Source organism: Myotis brandtii, unplaced genomic scaffold (genome assembly GCF_000412655.1).
Source record: "Myotis brandtii unplaced genomic scaffold, ASM41265v1 scaffold123, whole genome shotgun sequence".
In the NCBI taxonomy this organism is placed as follows: Eukaryota; Metazoa; Chordata; class Mammalia; order Chiroptera; family Vespertilionidae; genus Myotis; species Myotis brandtii.
In genome coordinates, this window is record NW_005354291.1 from 13,718,485 (window position 1) to 13,733,233 (window position 14,749).

The 14,749-nt window shown below is 39.7% G+C and overlaps 1 protein-coding gene across 1 annotated transcript in view; it reads right to left on the reverse strand.

Moving 5' to 3' along the window:
• Positions 1 to 2,048: 2,048 nt before the first annotated feature.
• IFNGR1 (interferon gamma receptor 1) overlaps positions 2,049 to 14,749 on the reverse strand; it is a gene marked incomplete at its 5' end in the record, with an annotated part of 15,400 nt that continues 2,699 nt past the window's right edge. Inside the window, 4 exons of the mRNA XM_005859060.2 lie at positions 2,049 to 3,128; positions 4,925 to 5,052; positions 8,524 to 8,713; positions 11,968 to 12,137. Of these exons, the coding sequence (XP_005859122.1) occupies positions 2,556 to 3,128; positions 4,925 to 5,052; positions 8,524 to 8,713; positions 11,968 to 12,137 (1,061 nt within the window). The remainder of the gene's footprint in view (positions 3,129 to 4,924; positions 5,053 to 8,523; positions 8,714 to 11,967; positions 12,138 to 14,749) is intronic.

The window sequence follows — 14,749 nt, forward strand, 5'->3', positions numbered from 1 at the left end:
TGTGATAAAGGACCAACTAGAAATTAAGCATACACGGACTGAAATAAAGAATATTATACAGACTCCCAACAGCAGACCAGAGGATCGCAAGAATCAAGTCAAAGATTTGAAATGCGAAGAAGCAAAAAACACCCAACCGGAAAAGCAAAATGAAAAAAGAATCCAAAAATACGAAGATAGTGTAAGGAGCCTCTGGGACAACTTCAAGCGTACCAACATCAGAATTATAGGGGTACCAGAAGAAGAGAGAGGGCAAGATATTGAAAACCTATTTGAAGAAATAATGACAGAAAACTTCCCCTACTTGGTGAAAGAAATAGACTTCCAAGTCCAGGAAGCGCAGAGAACCCCAAACAAAAGGAATCCAAAGAGGACCACACCAAGACACATCATAATTAAAATGCCAAGAGCAAAAGACAAAGAGAGAATCTTAAAAGCAGCAAGAGAAAAAAAGTCAGTTACCTATAAGGGAGTACCCATACGACTGTCAGCTGATTTCTCAACAGAAACTTTGCAGGCCAGAAGGGAGTGGCAAGAAATATTCAAAGTGATGAATAGCAAGAACCTACAACCAAGATTACTTTATCCAGCAAAGCTATCATTCAGAATTGAAGGTCAGATAAAGAGCTTCACAGATAAGGAAAAGCTAAAGGAGTTCATCACCACCAAACCAGTATTATATGAAATGCTGAAAGGTATCCTTTAAGAAGAGGAAGAAGAAGAAAAAGGTAAAGATACAAATTATGAACAACAAATACACATCTATCAACAAGTGAATCTAAAAATCAAGTGAATAAATAATCTGATGAACAGTATGAATGGGTGATTATAATAGAATCAGGGACATAGAAAGGGAATGGACTGACTATTCTTGGGGGGGAAAGGGGTGTGGGGGTACGGGAAGAGACTGGACAATAATCGTGCACCTATGGATGAGGAAAGTGGTGGGGAGTGAGGGCGGAGGGTGGGGTGGGAACTGGGTGGAGGGGAGTTATGGTGGGAAAAAAGAGGAACCAATGTAATAATCTGAACAATAAAGATTTAATTAAAAAAAAATACTCTGGCCACTCAGTGTATTGCTTGAAATGGAGAGCCTCAAAAGTTAAAATACATCCCAGTATAAAACTATAATAATTAAAAGAGTGTGATATAGTACTGAGAATTTGTCGTATGATGTGACATTTGAAATCAGCACAGAAAAGTGGGATAATTTAATACTATTGGAGCAACTGATTTATCAGATGAAAATATATTATGAAATTGAATTGTGTCCCCTAAGAAGATAGGTTGAAGTCCTAATCTCTGGCACCAATGAATGTGATCTTATTTGGAAATAGTGTTTTTGAAGATCTAATCAAATTAAGGTCAGGTCAATACTGGGTTAGTGTGACCTAATCTGATGATTAGTGTCTTTACAGAGAGAGATTTGGACACAGAGGCACACAGGGAAGAATGCCATGTGACAAGAGAGATTGGAATGATGCAGCTGCTGTCAAGGAAGACAAAAATAGCACCTCATTTTAATTTGAACTTTTAAGTGAGAAGAAAAAGTTTTCCATAATCGTTAATCTACTCATGTAAATTATATTTTAAAAAAATTTTAGTCAGTTAATTAATTTGAATCTTAAAATTCCTACCCTTAGTATTCCCAAGAGTTCCTTGTATAATATAGATAGATATCAACTAATTCTTGGTTTGCCCCTCACTGGGAAGTCTCTCTTCACATCTGATGCTTCTGAGGGCTCCCTCACCCATTCCCATGGCTTTGACCACCATCTTTATGGTTCCTCAGTCCACATGCTCTAGAAATCAATCTGCTCCCATGCCACCCCACCCCCAAACAGCTTGGAACAGTGTTCTGCACACTGGGTGATAAATATAGGCATAAAAGGACCATTTTTTAAGGATTAGACTACTTTTAGAACTATTTTAAAGATTAGTTATGAATAATTAGAAAATAATTCTATAGCATTAATTCATAAAAATAAGCAAATGGATAAAAAATATTCTAGTTAACTGCCAAAGTGCTTGAAAAATGAATACAAAAATGAATTTAAAAAATTCTTTATTTAAAAATCTCTAAATGCAGCATTCTATAAAAATTGTTTATATTTACATACTCTTTACTAATCCTATTGGTATGAATTCAATTTTAAATGCAATTTTGAAAAGCTTCCAGGATTTCTTCTGAAAGTAAACATTTAAAAATATTTTTTACAGAAACTTAAAAAAAAAAAAAAGGACCCTGGGAAATCACTTACTATTGCAGGAAGCAGGGTTAATAGAGAGTATTGACTGTTTCTCAGAGCCTATGTAAATGGGAAAGTTCACGTGCAACAACTGTGTCCCCTAAGAAGGGAGACACAGTTTGTTTTTTCAGTCTTTGCAGTTTTCAGACCAAATGTGACAGTGCCAGACTCTTTACACTGTTACCTAAACCAAGGTATTCCATTTGGTTAATATAAAAAAAAGACACCATTTCTGAAATCATGATCTTTTCATGAAATCAAAGCAGAAAAACTGTTCAGGATAAGCAGATCCTTCAAGTTGGCACATTATGAAAACTCTTTAGAATCTGCTGCGACTCTATAACCAATCAGGGACTCTTTAACACCTTCATCCACAGGCAGATCCACTAGCACATGGGGCTTATCGTAACCAAACGAGGTAGTAGTGTTTCTCAGCGTTATGGGCTCTGGTTCTCCTGTCTTCATTCCAGTTTTGTTACTTGGAGGAGATTCTGAGTCAGATAAGAAGATGCCTGATTCCACAAGGCCACTATCAGAACCATTTCTGGAGTGATAACAGTTTAAAGCAACGATGCAGGGTTCAGACTGGTTACTGCCTGAATGGACAGAATCCCCTCTCCTTACTGGGGTCAAAGGGCTACCAGGGGCCATGTCAGGAGTATTTTCTTCAGTGGTCCCTACTTGTGTTCCACTAGAAAGATCTCCGTGTTCTACTTTTCCTGGATGGTCCTCAGTCTGCATACTGGAAATTATTGCTGAAGACAACTGCTCTTCCCAGATCACTTTCTCATTTTCAGGGACAATTGGTTCATAGATGATGGGTGATACATATTTTGATTCAGCTTTTGCCTCTGAAGAGGCATTTTTTACCACAGATACCTAAGGGAAGAAAAATCAATGAATAAAAATAACATATTATTAAACTTAAAGAGCTACCTCAAAAAAATGGTCTAAGGCTAATGGACAATTAAATATACCACTAAATAGCATATTTAGAACAGTATAATAAAAGCTAGTGGTAGCACTGCCTTTATTTTTAATGAAAATATACTATATTAAGATTAGAAACAATTTTTAAAAGTTAATATCTCACCAACATATGCTGTATTTTGTGCATTACGTTTCATACATATGAATGTTAAATTTGTAATGGGAGTCCAGCTACTTTATAAAATGTTTTTACCATTTTCCTTCATAATTATAATTTTCATTGGCTCATATAAGTTCTTTATATGCCAATGATTAAATAATTTCTCTAATAGATGTTAGCAGTGTTAACAATTTTTACTATTGATAGAATATGTTTAAATAAATATTCTTACCTGTCTTTTTACTTTAGGAATAAAAAAATGGAATGACTAAGTTCAAGGGAGGGGCATGTTTATGGAACTACGACACTTCGTACTCATTGTACGCTTATCTTCCCACCAGGGCTATATGACCAGTTTTACTACAGCTACTCCCAGATATTCAAGTTTATTTTTTCTTCTCTGGTGGGTATAAAATGGCATACTGTGAGATTGCTTTGTGCTTAATTAATAGTAAGGATGAGTGCTATAATATGTGAATTGTCTACTATTTGTTCATAGTTCTTATCCACTTTACTTAAATGTAATGTATTCATAACAAATTTAAATGGGCCCCTTGCATATCACAGATGTTATTCCTATCATATGTGATTCAAAAAGCTGTAATTATTACCCTTTAAATGTTTTTATCACCATACAAAGAATTTTAAGCCCTAACCGGTTTGGCTCAGTGGATAGAGCGTCGGCCTGGGGACTGAAAGGTCCCAGGTTCGGTTCAGGTCAAGGGCATGTACCTTGGTTGCAGGCACATCCCCAGCAGGAGGTGTGCAGGAGGCAGCTGATCGATGTTTCTCTCTCATCGTTGTTTCTAACTCTCTATCCCTCTCCCTTCCTCTCTGTAAAAAATCAATAAAATATATTTAAAAAAAAAAGAATTTTAAATGTTAGCCATTAAAATGTCAAACTTCTAGTTTAGTCTCACTTTTCCCCAGCAGGTGTGCAGGAGGCAGCTGATCGATGTTTCTCTCTCATCGTTGTTTCTAACTCTCTATCCCTCTCCCTTCCTCTCTGTAAAAAATCAATAAAATATATTTAAAAAAAAAAGAATTTTAAATGTTAGCCATTAAAATGTCAAACTTCTAGTTTAGTCTCACTTTTGGCCATCTTTCCTTCTGCACTCCAACCACAGTGAAGTGTTTCTGTATTTTCCTACTTTCAAAAGCCATGGTTTCTCTTGATGCTGGACCTTAGCACATATGGTCCCTTAGTACTTGGAAAAACTCAAATCTGTCCCTCAGGACTGCTCAGGCTTCACTGCCTCTAAACAAAGTCCTCTTTGGCACGTGTATAAACCTCTACTTTTAAACCTGTCACACAGTACACCCACTGAATACTTATCTTTTTCTCCCATTAGACTTTAAGCTCCTTAACAGATTTGTCTAACTGTACTTTTGCCACATGCATAAAAAAGGCACCTGGTGTGTAGTGAAAAATATGTCGTTTTGGATGTGTGGTAGATCTGAGTGATTTATGGTAGGTGACATGCTGCTGAACATCATTCTACTTTTTAAAAAGTTTCAAGTATTAAAAAGGTTCAAATCAGCACTTTAGTGTATATAATTAAAGAAGTATATTTAAATACATTACCAAGGACTTGGGTAACATGATGCTTTCTCTCTTAAATGGATTTATCTTCTTAAAGTTCCAACATACAACTACCAGGATAAGTACTAGAAAGAGTAGGAGAGCAGCAACAACTGGAATCCAAACAGAATCTGAAAGAAAGAAAAATCACAAATTAGAACTAAGGATTGAACACTGGTATAATCAAATAGTCATAAAGTCTTTGAACTATTCTTTTTTTAAATATGTTTTTATTGATTTGAGAGAGAGACGAAGAGTGAGAGAAACATCTATGTGAAAAAGAAGCAAAGATCGACTGCCTTTTGCAAGCCCCCTATGGGGATTGAGTCCATAACCCCGGGCATGGGCCCTGACCAGGAATCGAACCAGCAACCTCTAGGGCAGCAGTTCTCAACCTGGGGGTAGAACGACCCTTTCACAGAGGTCACCTAAGACCATCGGAAAACACATATATAATTACATATTGTTTTTGTGATTAATCACTATGCTTTAATTATGCTCAATTTGTAACAATGAAATTGGGGGTCACCACAACATGAAGAACTGTATTAAAGGGTCATGGCATTAGGAAGGTTGAGAACCACTGCTCTAGGGGCATGGGACAATACCCAAATAACTGACCCACACTGGCTAGGGCTAAACTATTATTCATATAGATTACATCAGGTAATACGATCAGGGTGTTAAGAAACACTGCCACCAAAGTCAGGAGAGATGAGTAAAAAATTATGTCCTTGTCCTAGATAGCAACATACTCTTCCCAGCTCTACAATTCTTAACTTTCTGTGACTATCCTGTCATGACATAATGTGGCTAAAATAGCTTTTCCCTAACCATTTCCTTACAGCACCAAATATAAAAGGTATACAGAGCTATGCTTTTCTCTCAATTAAAGAGGCAAAAGAAGAATTTTAAAAATATTTAAATAATACAGTCCCACTCCATAGAATTTTGTTACATTTTATATTTATTTCAAGATTGCAAATACTTATAAAGATACATAGACACGCGCACGTGCATATGTGCACACACACACACACACACACACACAAACACACAAAGCTGCAAAGGAATAAAGTCTCCTTGACTTTTGTTTCAGAACACATACATCTATCATCACTGGTGTGATTTTTCTCTTATGCTGCTTTTTATTTTCACAGTACAATCTTCAGTACTTTTCCCCACAGTCCTCTGTTCCTAATTAACAGTACTTTACATATCGTGGTGGAATTTGGCTTCTTTCAAGGGCATTTCATTACCTTTAATTTCTATTCCAAAGTTACTTCTTTGGAATAGTAATTCTGGAAGTTACTACAAAATGAATGCTTGTGTCATACCTGTTACATTGTGTCGAGCCAGCTCAGCCAAGGGTTCACAAGCCTGAGTGAGGGCGGCGAATGGATGAAGAAAAGACATACAAAGAGAATAAGCTGGGTCTAGGTGATCTTCCTGTGCCTGGCTGAGGCCACAGAGAGAGAGATCCAGATGCAAGCTGAGCCTTTATTTTATAGCCAGAAGTAAACAAGGTAGTAGTCACCATAGTTACAATGTTCTTGTGAGTTTCACTTGTTTTGGCAGCACTTGCTACATCTCCTCAGCCCATTAGCTTACCCAGATAAGATCTAGGGAGCGTCATAAGGTCAAGCCTAATTATGCTAAGAGGACTGTGCCCTCTAAGCTAGTACTTGTTTGTGGCTTTGCCAAAGGTCAGTCTGAGGCTTAACTCTATAGCCGTGCCTTACATCTCGCCCTTTTTAAAAATTTTTAAGCTACTATAATGAAAGTAAAACTTAAGCATCAAGAACAAAACTCTGGCTATTAAAACAATAAAAAAACAATGCCAATGCAAAACCCAAACTACATGTTAACATTTAAAAACTTAAACATAAAGCTCTGGCTATTAACAAAACAATGCCAATGTGTTAACATTTTTAAAATTAGTAAGAATAACAAAACAATACCAATGCAAAACAGCAATAAGTGAGAAATCAAACTACAGTAGCATTTTTCTACTAAATGAAAGTTTCTTTTGCTGATTTACTCAAGAGTCCTTGGACTTGGCTGCTCAAGACTTTGCAGAAGACTGGCAGCTAACCAATGCTATTATAGCCAGAAACATGATTGAGGGAGTAGCTTCCACATCTTGTTTTTCTACCATCTACTGGGCCTGAGTTGTTAACTTCTTCAGCTGACCCCATGTTGGCACTTCAGTCCCTTGCGTAGCCTTCGTCATCTTCCTTTTCCATATTGCTGTCATCGGGGCAACTCTCAGTCTTTTGAGCGAAGGGACAAGGAGCTTCTCTGGGTCCATTGTGGTGACACACGTAATGCTCTGGCACCAAAATTGGCTGTGCTGCTCCTTCTTCCTTTTTGTTTTCTGCACGTGCTTCACTGGAGCATCCTTTCACCTGACAACTGTAGTTCCTCTGAACTCAGGCCCCGTGTTGGACGCCACATGTGCTGAACCAGCTCAGCTAAGGGTTCACAAGCCTGAGTGAGGGCGGCGAATGGATGAAGAAAAGACATACAAAAAGAATAAGGTGGGTCTAGGTGGATCTTTCTGTGCCTGGCTGAGGCCATAGAGAGAGATCCAGAGGCAAGCTGAGCCTTTATTTTATAGCCAGAGGTAAACAAGGTAGTGGTCACCATAGTTATAATGTTCTTGTGAGTTTCACTTGTTTTGGCAGCACTTGCTACATTTCCTCAGCCCATTAGCTACCCAGATTAAGATCTAGGGAGCATCATAAGGTCAAGCCTAATTATGCCAAGAGGCCTGTGTCCTCTAAGCTGGGACTTATTTGTGGCTTTGCCAACAGGTCAGTCCAAGGCTTAACCCTATAGCAGAGCCCTACATTACAGGATGTGAAAACAAATTATTACAATAGTAAAAGGTAAAATGAACTACATAATGGAACCAGCACTGGGCTCAGAAGCACTGGACAGGCAAGCAGGGAAGCTGCTATGAGCCACAGTGGTGGCACAGTGTGGCCACAATATCAGCACAGTTTATAATTTAGGCATCTTTTTTGTGTTTGTTTTTTTAAGTAAATCTAGGTTATTTGCATTCTTTTCTCTTTTTATTTTCCTCATTGGTCCGGAAAAGATGATAAAATAAAAATAATTATTTTAAAATGTTAATAATCCATTAAGGCAATCTACATTTTTTAATATTAATTTCCAGTGCTTGTGCAGTTCACATGTCACAAAATTTTAATCAATTAACATTTCTGCTATTCAGTTTTTAAACTTACTGTCTCATAAAAAACATACATGAATACATATCTTGAAAATATATCATCTTGCTGTATTGAATAAACTGATTTATATTATTATGCATAATCCTGAAATGCAGATATTTATAAACAGTTTTATGTGTTTTTATATTTTTCTTTCTGCACGAAAAGGTTTTCATATGGCGTCCCAACCTGATTGTTTTGTATCTTGTAAGGCCTGAGATGTGGCCTTATTTGTAATTTTGAACTTCCCTGAGGAATGGAACTATTTTTAAAAGAGCAGTGATTACTGAAATTGCAAATGTCCTTTTTTCGCATTACCCTATGTTATCACTCTTTATATTTAGGAAAAAAATGGTAAGAACTTACCTTTTATGCTCTTACTGTCAGAAATGGTAATACAAAGTTCTTCGGACATTTCAGTTTTAAAGGATCTTAAATTTGAGATTCCTTCTGCTGAAATACAGTACTCAGAATTCAGTGAGGACACTGGAATACTAAAGTTGCACTGAGTCTCGTCACAATCATCTTCATTCTCTCCGAAAATTCTATCTATGATCTATATGAGAAAACAAAACACAATGAAAATTCATGGCTCCTTTTAATCTGCCAAAAAACAACAACAACAAAAACAATCACCATATTTACACTGGCCATACACCTAGAGAAAGCATATATGTGATGAATGTTGTACATGTCTGAAAAGACTGTTCATATCAAGTAATAAGTCAGTTTGTTACTTCAACAGAGCATGATGTAACCATCAAAATTTTCTTTATAGGGATTAGGAATTTAAAACCACAAATAGCAGGAATGTTTTATTAGTCCTATTTCTGTAATGCTAGAAACTTAGCTGGTGAGAGATAAAAGCATTTTCTAGGAGAATAATAGCAATATTATACAAAGGCTGTAGAATCTCTTGGTAGTAATATGTAGAAAAGACTGAAGCAATCTCTGGAAATTTATAATTCACTCCACCAGTCGAAGTGCATGGATCACTGTGCTAAGGCCTGAAAACTCAAGGGCAGGAGAGTGGTGCTGACCTCAAAGAACTTACTGTAGGGAGTAGAAGAGAGGTAAGAATTAAATGTAAGAAATGTAATGAGTATTGCAAGAGGACATGTATAAGGAACTAGAAATAACTAGACCATTAAAGAGGAAATAGTCTACTGTATCAGAAAATAATTCAAAGGCGAGATGATATGCCAGTTGAATACTGAAGAATGAATAGAAATTTGCCAAAGGAGAAAGATGAAGAACATTCTATGAAAGAGCATATTACTTACAGGAATTAAGAACAGCAAGCAGTTCACCAAAGCATAAATGAAAATAAGGTTGGAAGGAATGGGGAGACTGGGTGCTGGAAAGGATATAAGAGGCCAATTCTCGAAGGCCTTGTAGGCCATGCAGGAAAGAGAATTTAGATATTATTTTGTAGCTGATGGGGATTTGTTAAAGAGTTTTAAGCAGTGAAGTAATATGGTTCTAGAAACAACTCTGCTAGCAACCGAAATGATGTCTTAAAATCTAAACCACATGTCACTCTTCTGTTTAAATTTTTCCAGATGTGCAATATCTCACTTAGAAAAAAAAATCAAATTCCTCTACTGCCCTAAGAGATGTGGCCCCAGGGACCTCTCTAACCTCATCTGTTTCCATACTCTGCGGCCTTGCTGCTCCCTTCATGTGCCTGGTGTCCTTTGGCCACACTCTGCCTGAAACACTCCCCTATCATGATCCATGGAGCTCACTCCTCCTCTCCTCCAGCCCTGGCTGTAGTAACATCTTGTCCAGCAGGTGAGGTCTGCTCTGACCACCCTCCTGAAAGTCACTACTACCCGTACCCCACTGCCCAACCCTCTTCCCTGCTTTTTCTCCATAGTACTTATCACTTGAGTTTTGTTTGTACTGTTCATTGCTTTCTCCTGGTGCCTAGAAGGCACAGAGCACATGCTTGACAAATATCTATATACTAGAGGCTCAGTGCACAAAAATTCGTGGGGGAGAGTCCCTCAGCCTGGCTTGCCCCCTCTCACAGTCCAGGAGCTCTCAGAGGATGTCCTACTGACTCCTGGGGAGCGGGCCTAGGCTCAATCTGTCCTCCCTCTGCGGGAGGCAGCAGCTGATCAGGGGAAGGTACTCCCCCATCACCCTGCAGCTGCTGCCACTGCTGGCTACCTTGGCTGCGAGGCCTGAGCCCTGGGCCCTGCAGCCGCTGGGGCTCACAGCTCACTGAGCCCCGTGCTTCGCATCCGCGGGGGCTCACGGCTGCCTGAGCCCCGGGCCTCACAGCCGCCAGGCCTCACGGGTCACTGAGGACCCCCCACCCGTACACTGGGCCCCCATCAGAGCAGGCCAGCCGACCCCCACCCGTGTACCAGGCCTCTATCCTATACAATAAAATGGTAATATACAAATTGACCCTAAAGGCGGACGACCAGAATGAGCGCTGGACCAGTCACTTTGAGGTGCACTGACCACCTCTCAGTTTCTTCCTCGGCTGGCAAGCTCCAATTGCCTGATGGAGAACAGGGAATTGGGGGTGGGTGGCGGGGGATGTGGGCGGCGCCATGCCATGGCCACCACCACCGCCAGTCGCCCCACACACAGAGGGCAACCCGTGACAGGGGTGGGGCCGTCGAGTCCCTTCCTCCAACCATCAGGCACTGAACACCCGATGGCAAAACGGGAACAGAGGGTGGGTGGCAGCGGGGGGTGGGGCCGGCTGTGGGCAGCCGGGGAAGATGGCCCTGATCGCAGGCCAGGCCTAGGGACCGTACCCAGGCACAAATTTCGTGCAGCAGACCTCTAGTTAAATAAAGGAATGGTAGCACTGTGGCAAATGGATGGAATAGAATAATTCGTGATCTGCACACCAGTGCTAGAATGTAATTATATGCCCACAGTACTACTGTTAGCTTTTTCTCTCATAAACAATGACTCCAATTACAGCTTTGTGTAATTTTACATTACTACCAATGAGGAAGAAAAGAATAAATTTATTCTCATCTTACCAGTGAAGGAATGAAAATATACAGGTTAATATCCTAGATTAGGGCTATTCTGTTATACAAGACAAAGAAAAAACTTAAATGTGTTCACCTGGCCAGTGCTAGTGATTAACTATGCCACCAATTCCACTCAATAACATTTATATATGTATTTCATTTTTTTTACCCAAACCTAGGATTGGTAAGTCTTGGCTGAATATTCATAAGCATTTTTTGTTGTTGTTAATCCTCATCTGAGGATATTTTTTTCTATTGATTTTTAGAGAAAGAGTGGAAGGGAGGGGGAGAGACACAGAGAGAGAAACATTGATGTGAGAGGGACACATCGATTAGTTGCCTCCCACACCCACCCCGACTGGGGCCAGGGACCAAGGCTGCAACCCAGATACATGCCCTTGACCAGAATCAAGCCCGAGACCATTTAGTCCATGGGCTGATGCTCTAACCCAGTGATGGTGAACCTTTTGAACTCGGCGTGTCAGCATTTTGAAAAACCCTAACTTAACTCTGGTGCCGTGTCACATATAGAAATTTTTTGATATTTGCAACCATAGTAAAACAAAGACTTATATTTTTGATATTTACTTTATATATTTAAATGCCATTTAACAAAGAAAAATCAACCAAAAAAATGAGTTCGCATGTCACCTCTAACATGAATGTCATAGGTTCGCCATCACTGCTCTAACCTCTGAGCCAAACTGGCTAGGGCAAGCATTCTACTTTCTTACATGACACAGGAAAAAACTTGTTGGTGACAGAAAATTTTCCATTTTGAAAAAGATGAAATAGAAACACATACCAGACTTCCATTTATTCTCTCATGCACCTTGTACATGAATGTGTAACAAGCTTCGTCTCCATAAATGGCTCCTAGCACTTCTCCATTTACCGTAATTAAAGGATGAAATATATTAATAATGATTTGGTCTTCCTTGTGACTGATATGCAGATTTGGTGGTCCAACTTTCCCTGGGTGGGAGGAAGGCAAAAAAGAAGTAGAATTAGTTGGCCCTGGAACTTTATAGTACACTAGAGGCCCAGTGCACGAATTCGTGCAGGGTGGGGTCCTTCTGGGTGGCCTGCAGGGATCAGGCTGAAACCCACAGTCCAATGCCACCTGCACCTCCTACATGCTGCTCCCAATCATCCCAGCCCCATTGTGTCTGCTGCGGGCTTGTGCCCAATCAGTCCAGATCAGGAGAGGCTCGTGTTGCCACAGCAGCACTCCCCAGCCATGAGTCCTGCATCTGGCACCCTCCCAAGGGGAGTGGCCTGTGGGATAGGGCTAAAACCGGCTTACATCCCCCGAGGGGTTCTGGATTGCGAGGTCGCAGGGCAGGCTGAAGGACCCCCCCAGTGCACGATCGAGCCTGGTAGGGACTATGGGAGGACTCCAGGGCGTGTCTGGCCCATCTCACTCAGTCCCAATCAGCTGAACCCCAACAGCAAGCTAACCTACCAGTTGGAGCATCTGCCCCCTGGTGGTCAATGCATGTCATAGCGAGTGGTTGAGCAGCCTTAGCATATCATTAGCATATTATGCTTTGATTGGTTGTTTGGTTGTTCTGCCGTTTGGTCTATTTGAATATTACCCTATTATTACATAAGATTGTATAAAATTACCAAAATCAAACAACCTACTCTTTTTGCTGTTCTAAAGCAGAGCCACATTTAAACCATTCCAAAAAGATCTAGAAGATTTGAAGTGTACTTAATAAAGAAATGTTTATAATATATCTTCTCAGTCAAGAAGTATTCTTATCTAATCTAAACTCCTCTTTAACAGTTTAAATTCATTTCAAGTCCTAAAGAAAAATAGGTGGTCATGAATCCCGGTAAAAAAACTTTGATATAATAGAAGTTATTTTTTCTTTACCTTTGGTTCTGTAGATTTAAAAAAACCAAAAAACAAAAAACACACAACTGTTTTCACCTGGCCAGTATGGCTCAGTGGTTGAGTGCTGACCCATGAACCTGGAGGTCACTGTTCAATTCCTGGTCAGGGCACATTGCTCAGGTTTCAGGCTCAATCCCCAGTAGGGAGGTGTGCAGGAGGCAGCCAATCAATGATTCTCTCTCATCATTGATGTTTCTATCTCTCTCTCCCTGTCCCTTCCTCTCACTGAAATCAATAAAAACATATTTTTAAAAATGGTTTTCTAAAAACATGATTTAGAAAAGGTGTTTTAGTTATCTTTAAACCTTTGCAGTAACTCTTTATATTTCCACACTATGGATATCTGGCATGAAAGCTCTATAAAAGTCTGCTGAATATATTCAGTTTTTACTGTGAAAATCAGAACTAGATATTCATTCATTCCAGAAATATTTATGATGTGTCTTTGATGTTGGGGACTTTGTTGGTGAACCATTTAACTATTTTTCACATATTTATTATATACCTACTGTGTGTCAGGCAGGTCTGTTTTTACTCACCCATGTATCCTCAGGGCCTACCATACTTTCTGGCATAAAGTATGCCTTTGATAAGTCTTTCTGGGAAAAATCTGACATACAGAGGGTATAGTTGTTGATGACAAAGGCATCATAATCTCTGAGGAATAAAACTATTTCAAGGGCAGGTAGAGAATGGGTGTGGAGGAGAACAAGTAAGCACAATCCAGAATGTAGGAACAGAAGGAGGTGGTAGTTGAGGTAATGAAGCATGAAGCTGAACAGGAAGGAAGTAAAGCTGGAAGGCGAGACACTGAAGGACTGGAAGCCTAGGGAGCAGTCAAGTGACTAAAGATTTCTTTTAACCAGAAGTGAGGGTATAAGAGCTACAAGGGAGGACATTAGTCAGAAAAGGAACTGGCATTGAAGATTCTGGACCTTAATGTGATAGTAAAGATCAGGTAAACTATGGCAACAGGATGCTGGAAGCACGAAGAGCTGAAAATCATTGGGGTTAAAGAGATTACAGAATTCTGGTATTTTTTAAAGTATGAAGTTGGTATTATAATTCCCACAACCTTGAGGACTTAAGGTAGGCAAGTAAGATAAAGAAGCTGCCAAAGCCCTCAGTGAATGTAACTTATAAAGGAATGACCAAGACAGGGAGGGGCAGGGCAGTGCAGAGTCTAGTTAGACAGCACTAATCCACATATTTATTTATTAAAATATATTTTATTGATTTTTCACAGAGAGGAAGGGAGAGGGATAGAGAGTTAGAAACATCGATGAGAAAGAAACATTGATCAGTTGCCTCCTGCACACCTCCTACTGGGGATGTGCCCGCAACCAAGTCACATGCCCCCGGCCGGAATCGAACCCGGGACCCTTCAGCCCGCAGGCCGACGCTCTATCCACTGAGCCAAACCGGTTAGGGCTACTAATCCACCTTTTTAAGTAGAATAGAAATATAATAGTTTAGCCCTAACCGGTTTGGTTCAGTGAATAGAGCAGGGGTGGGCAAACTTTTTGACTCGAGGGCCACAATGGGTTCTTAAACTGGACCTGAGGGCCGGAACAAAAGCATGGATGGAGTGTTTGTTTGTGTGAACTAATATAAATTCAAAGTAAACATCATTACATAAAAGGGTACGGTCTTTTTTTTTTTTAGTTTTATTCATTTCAAACGG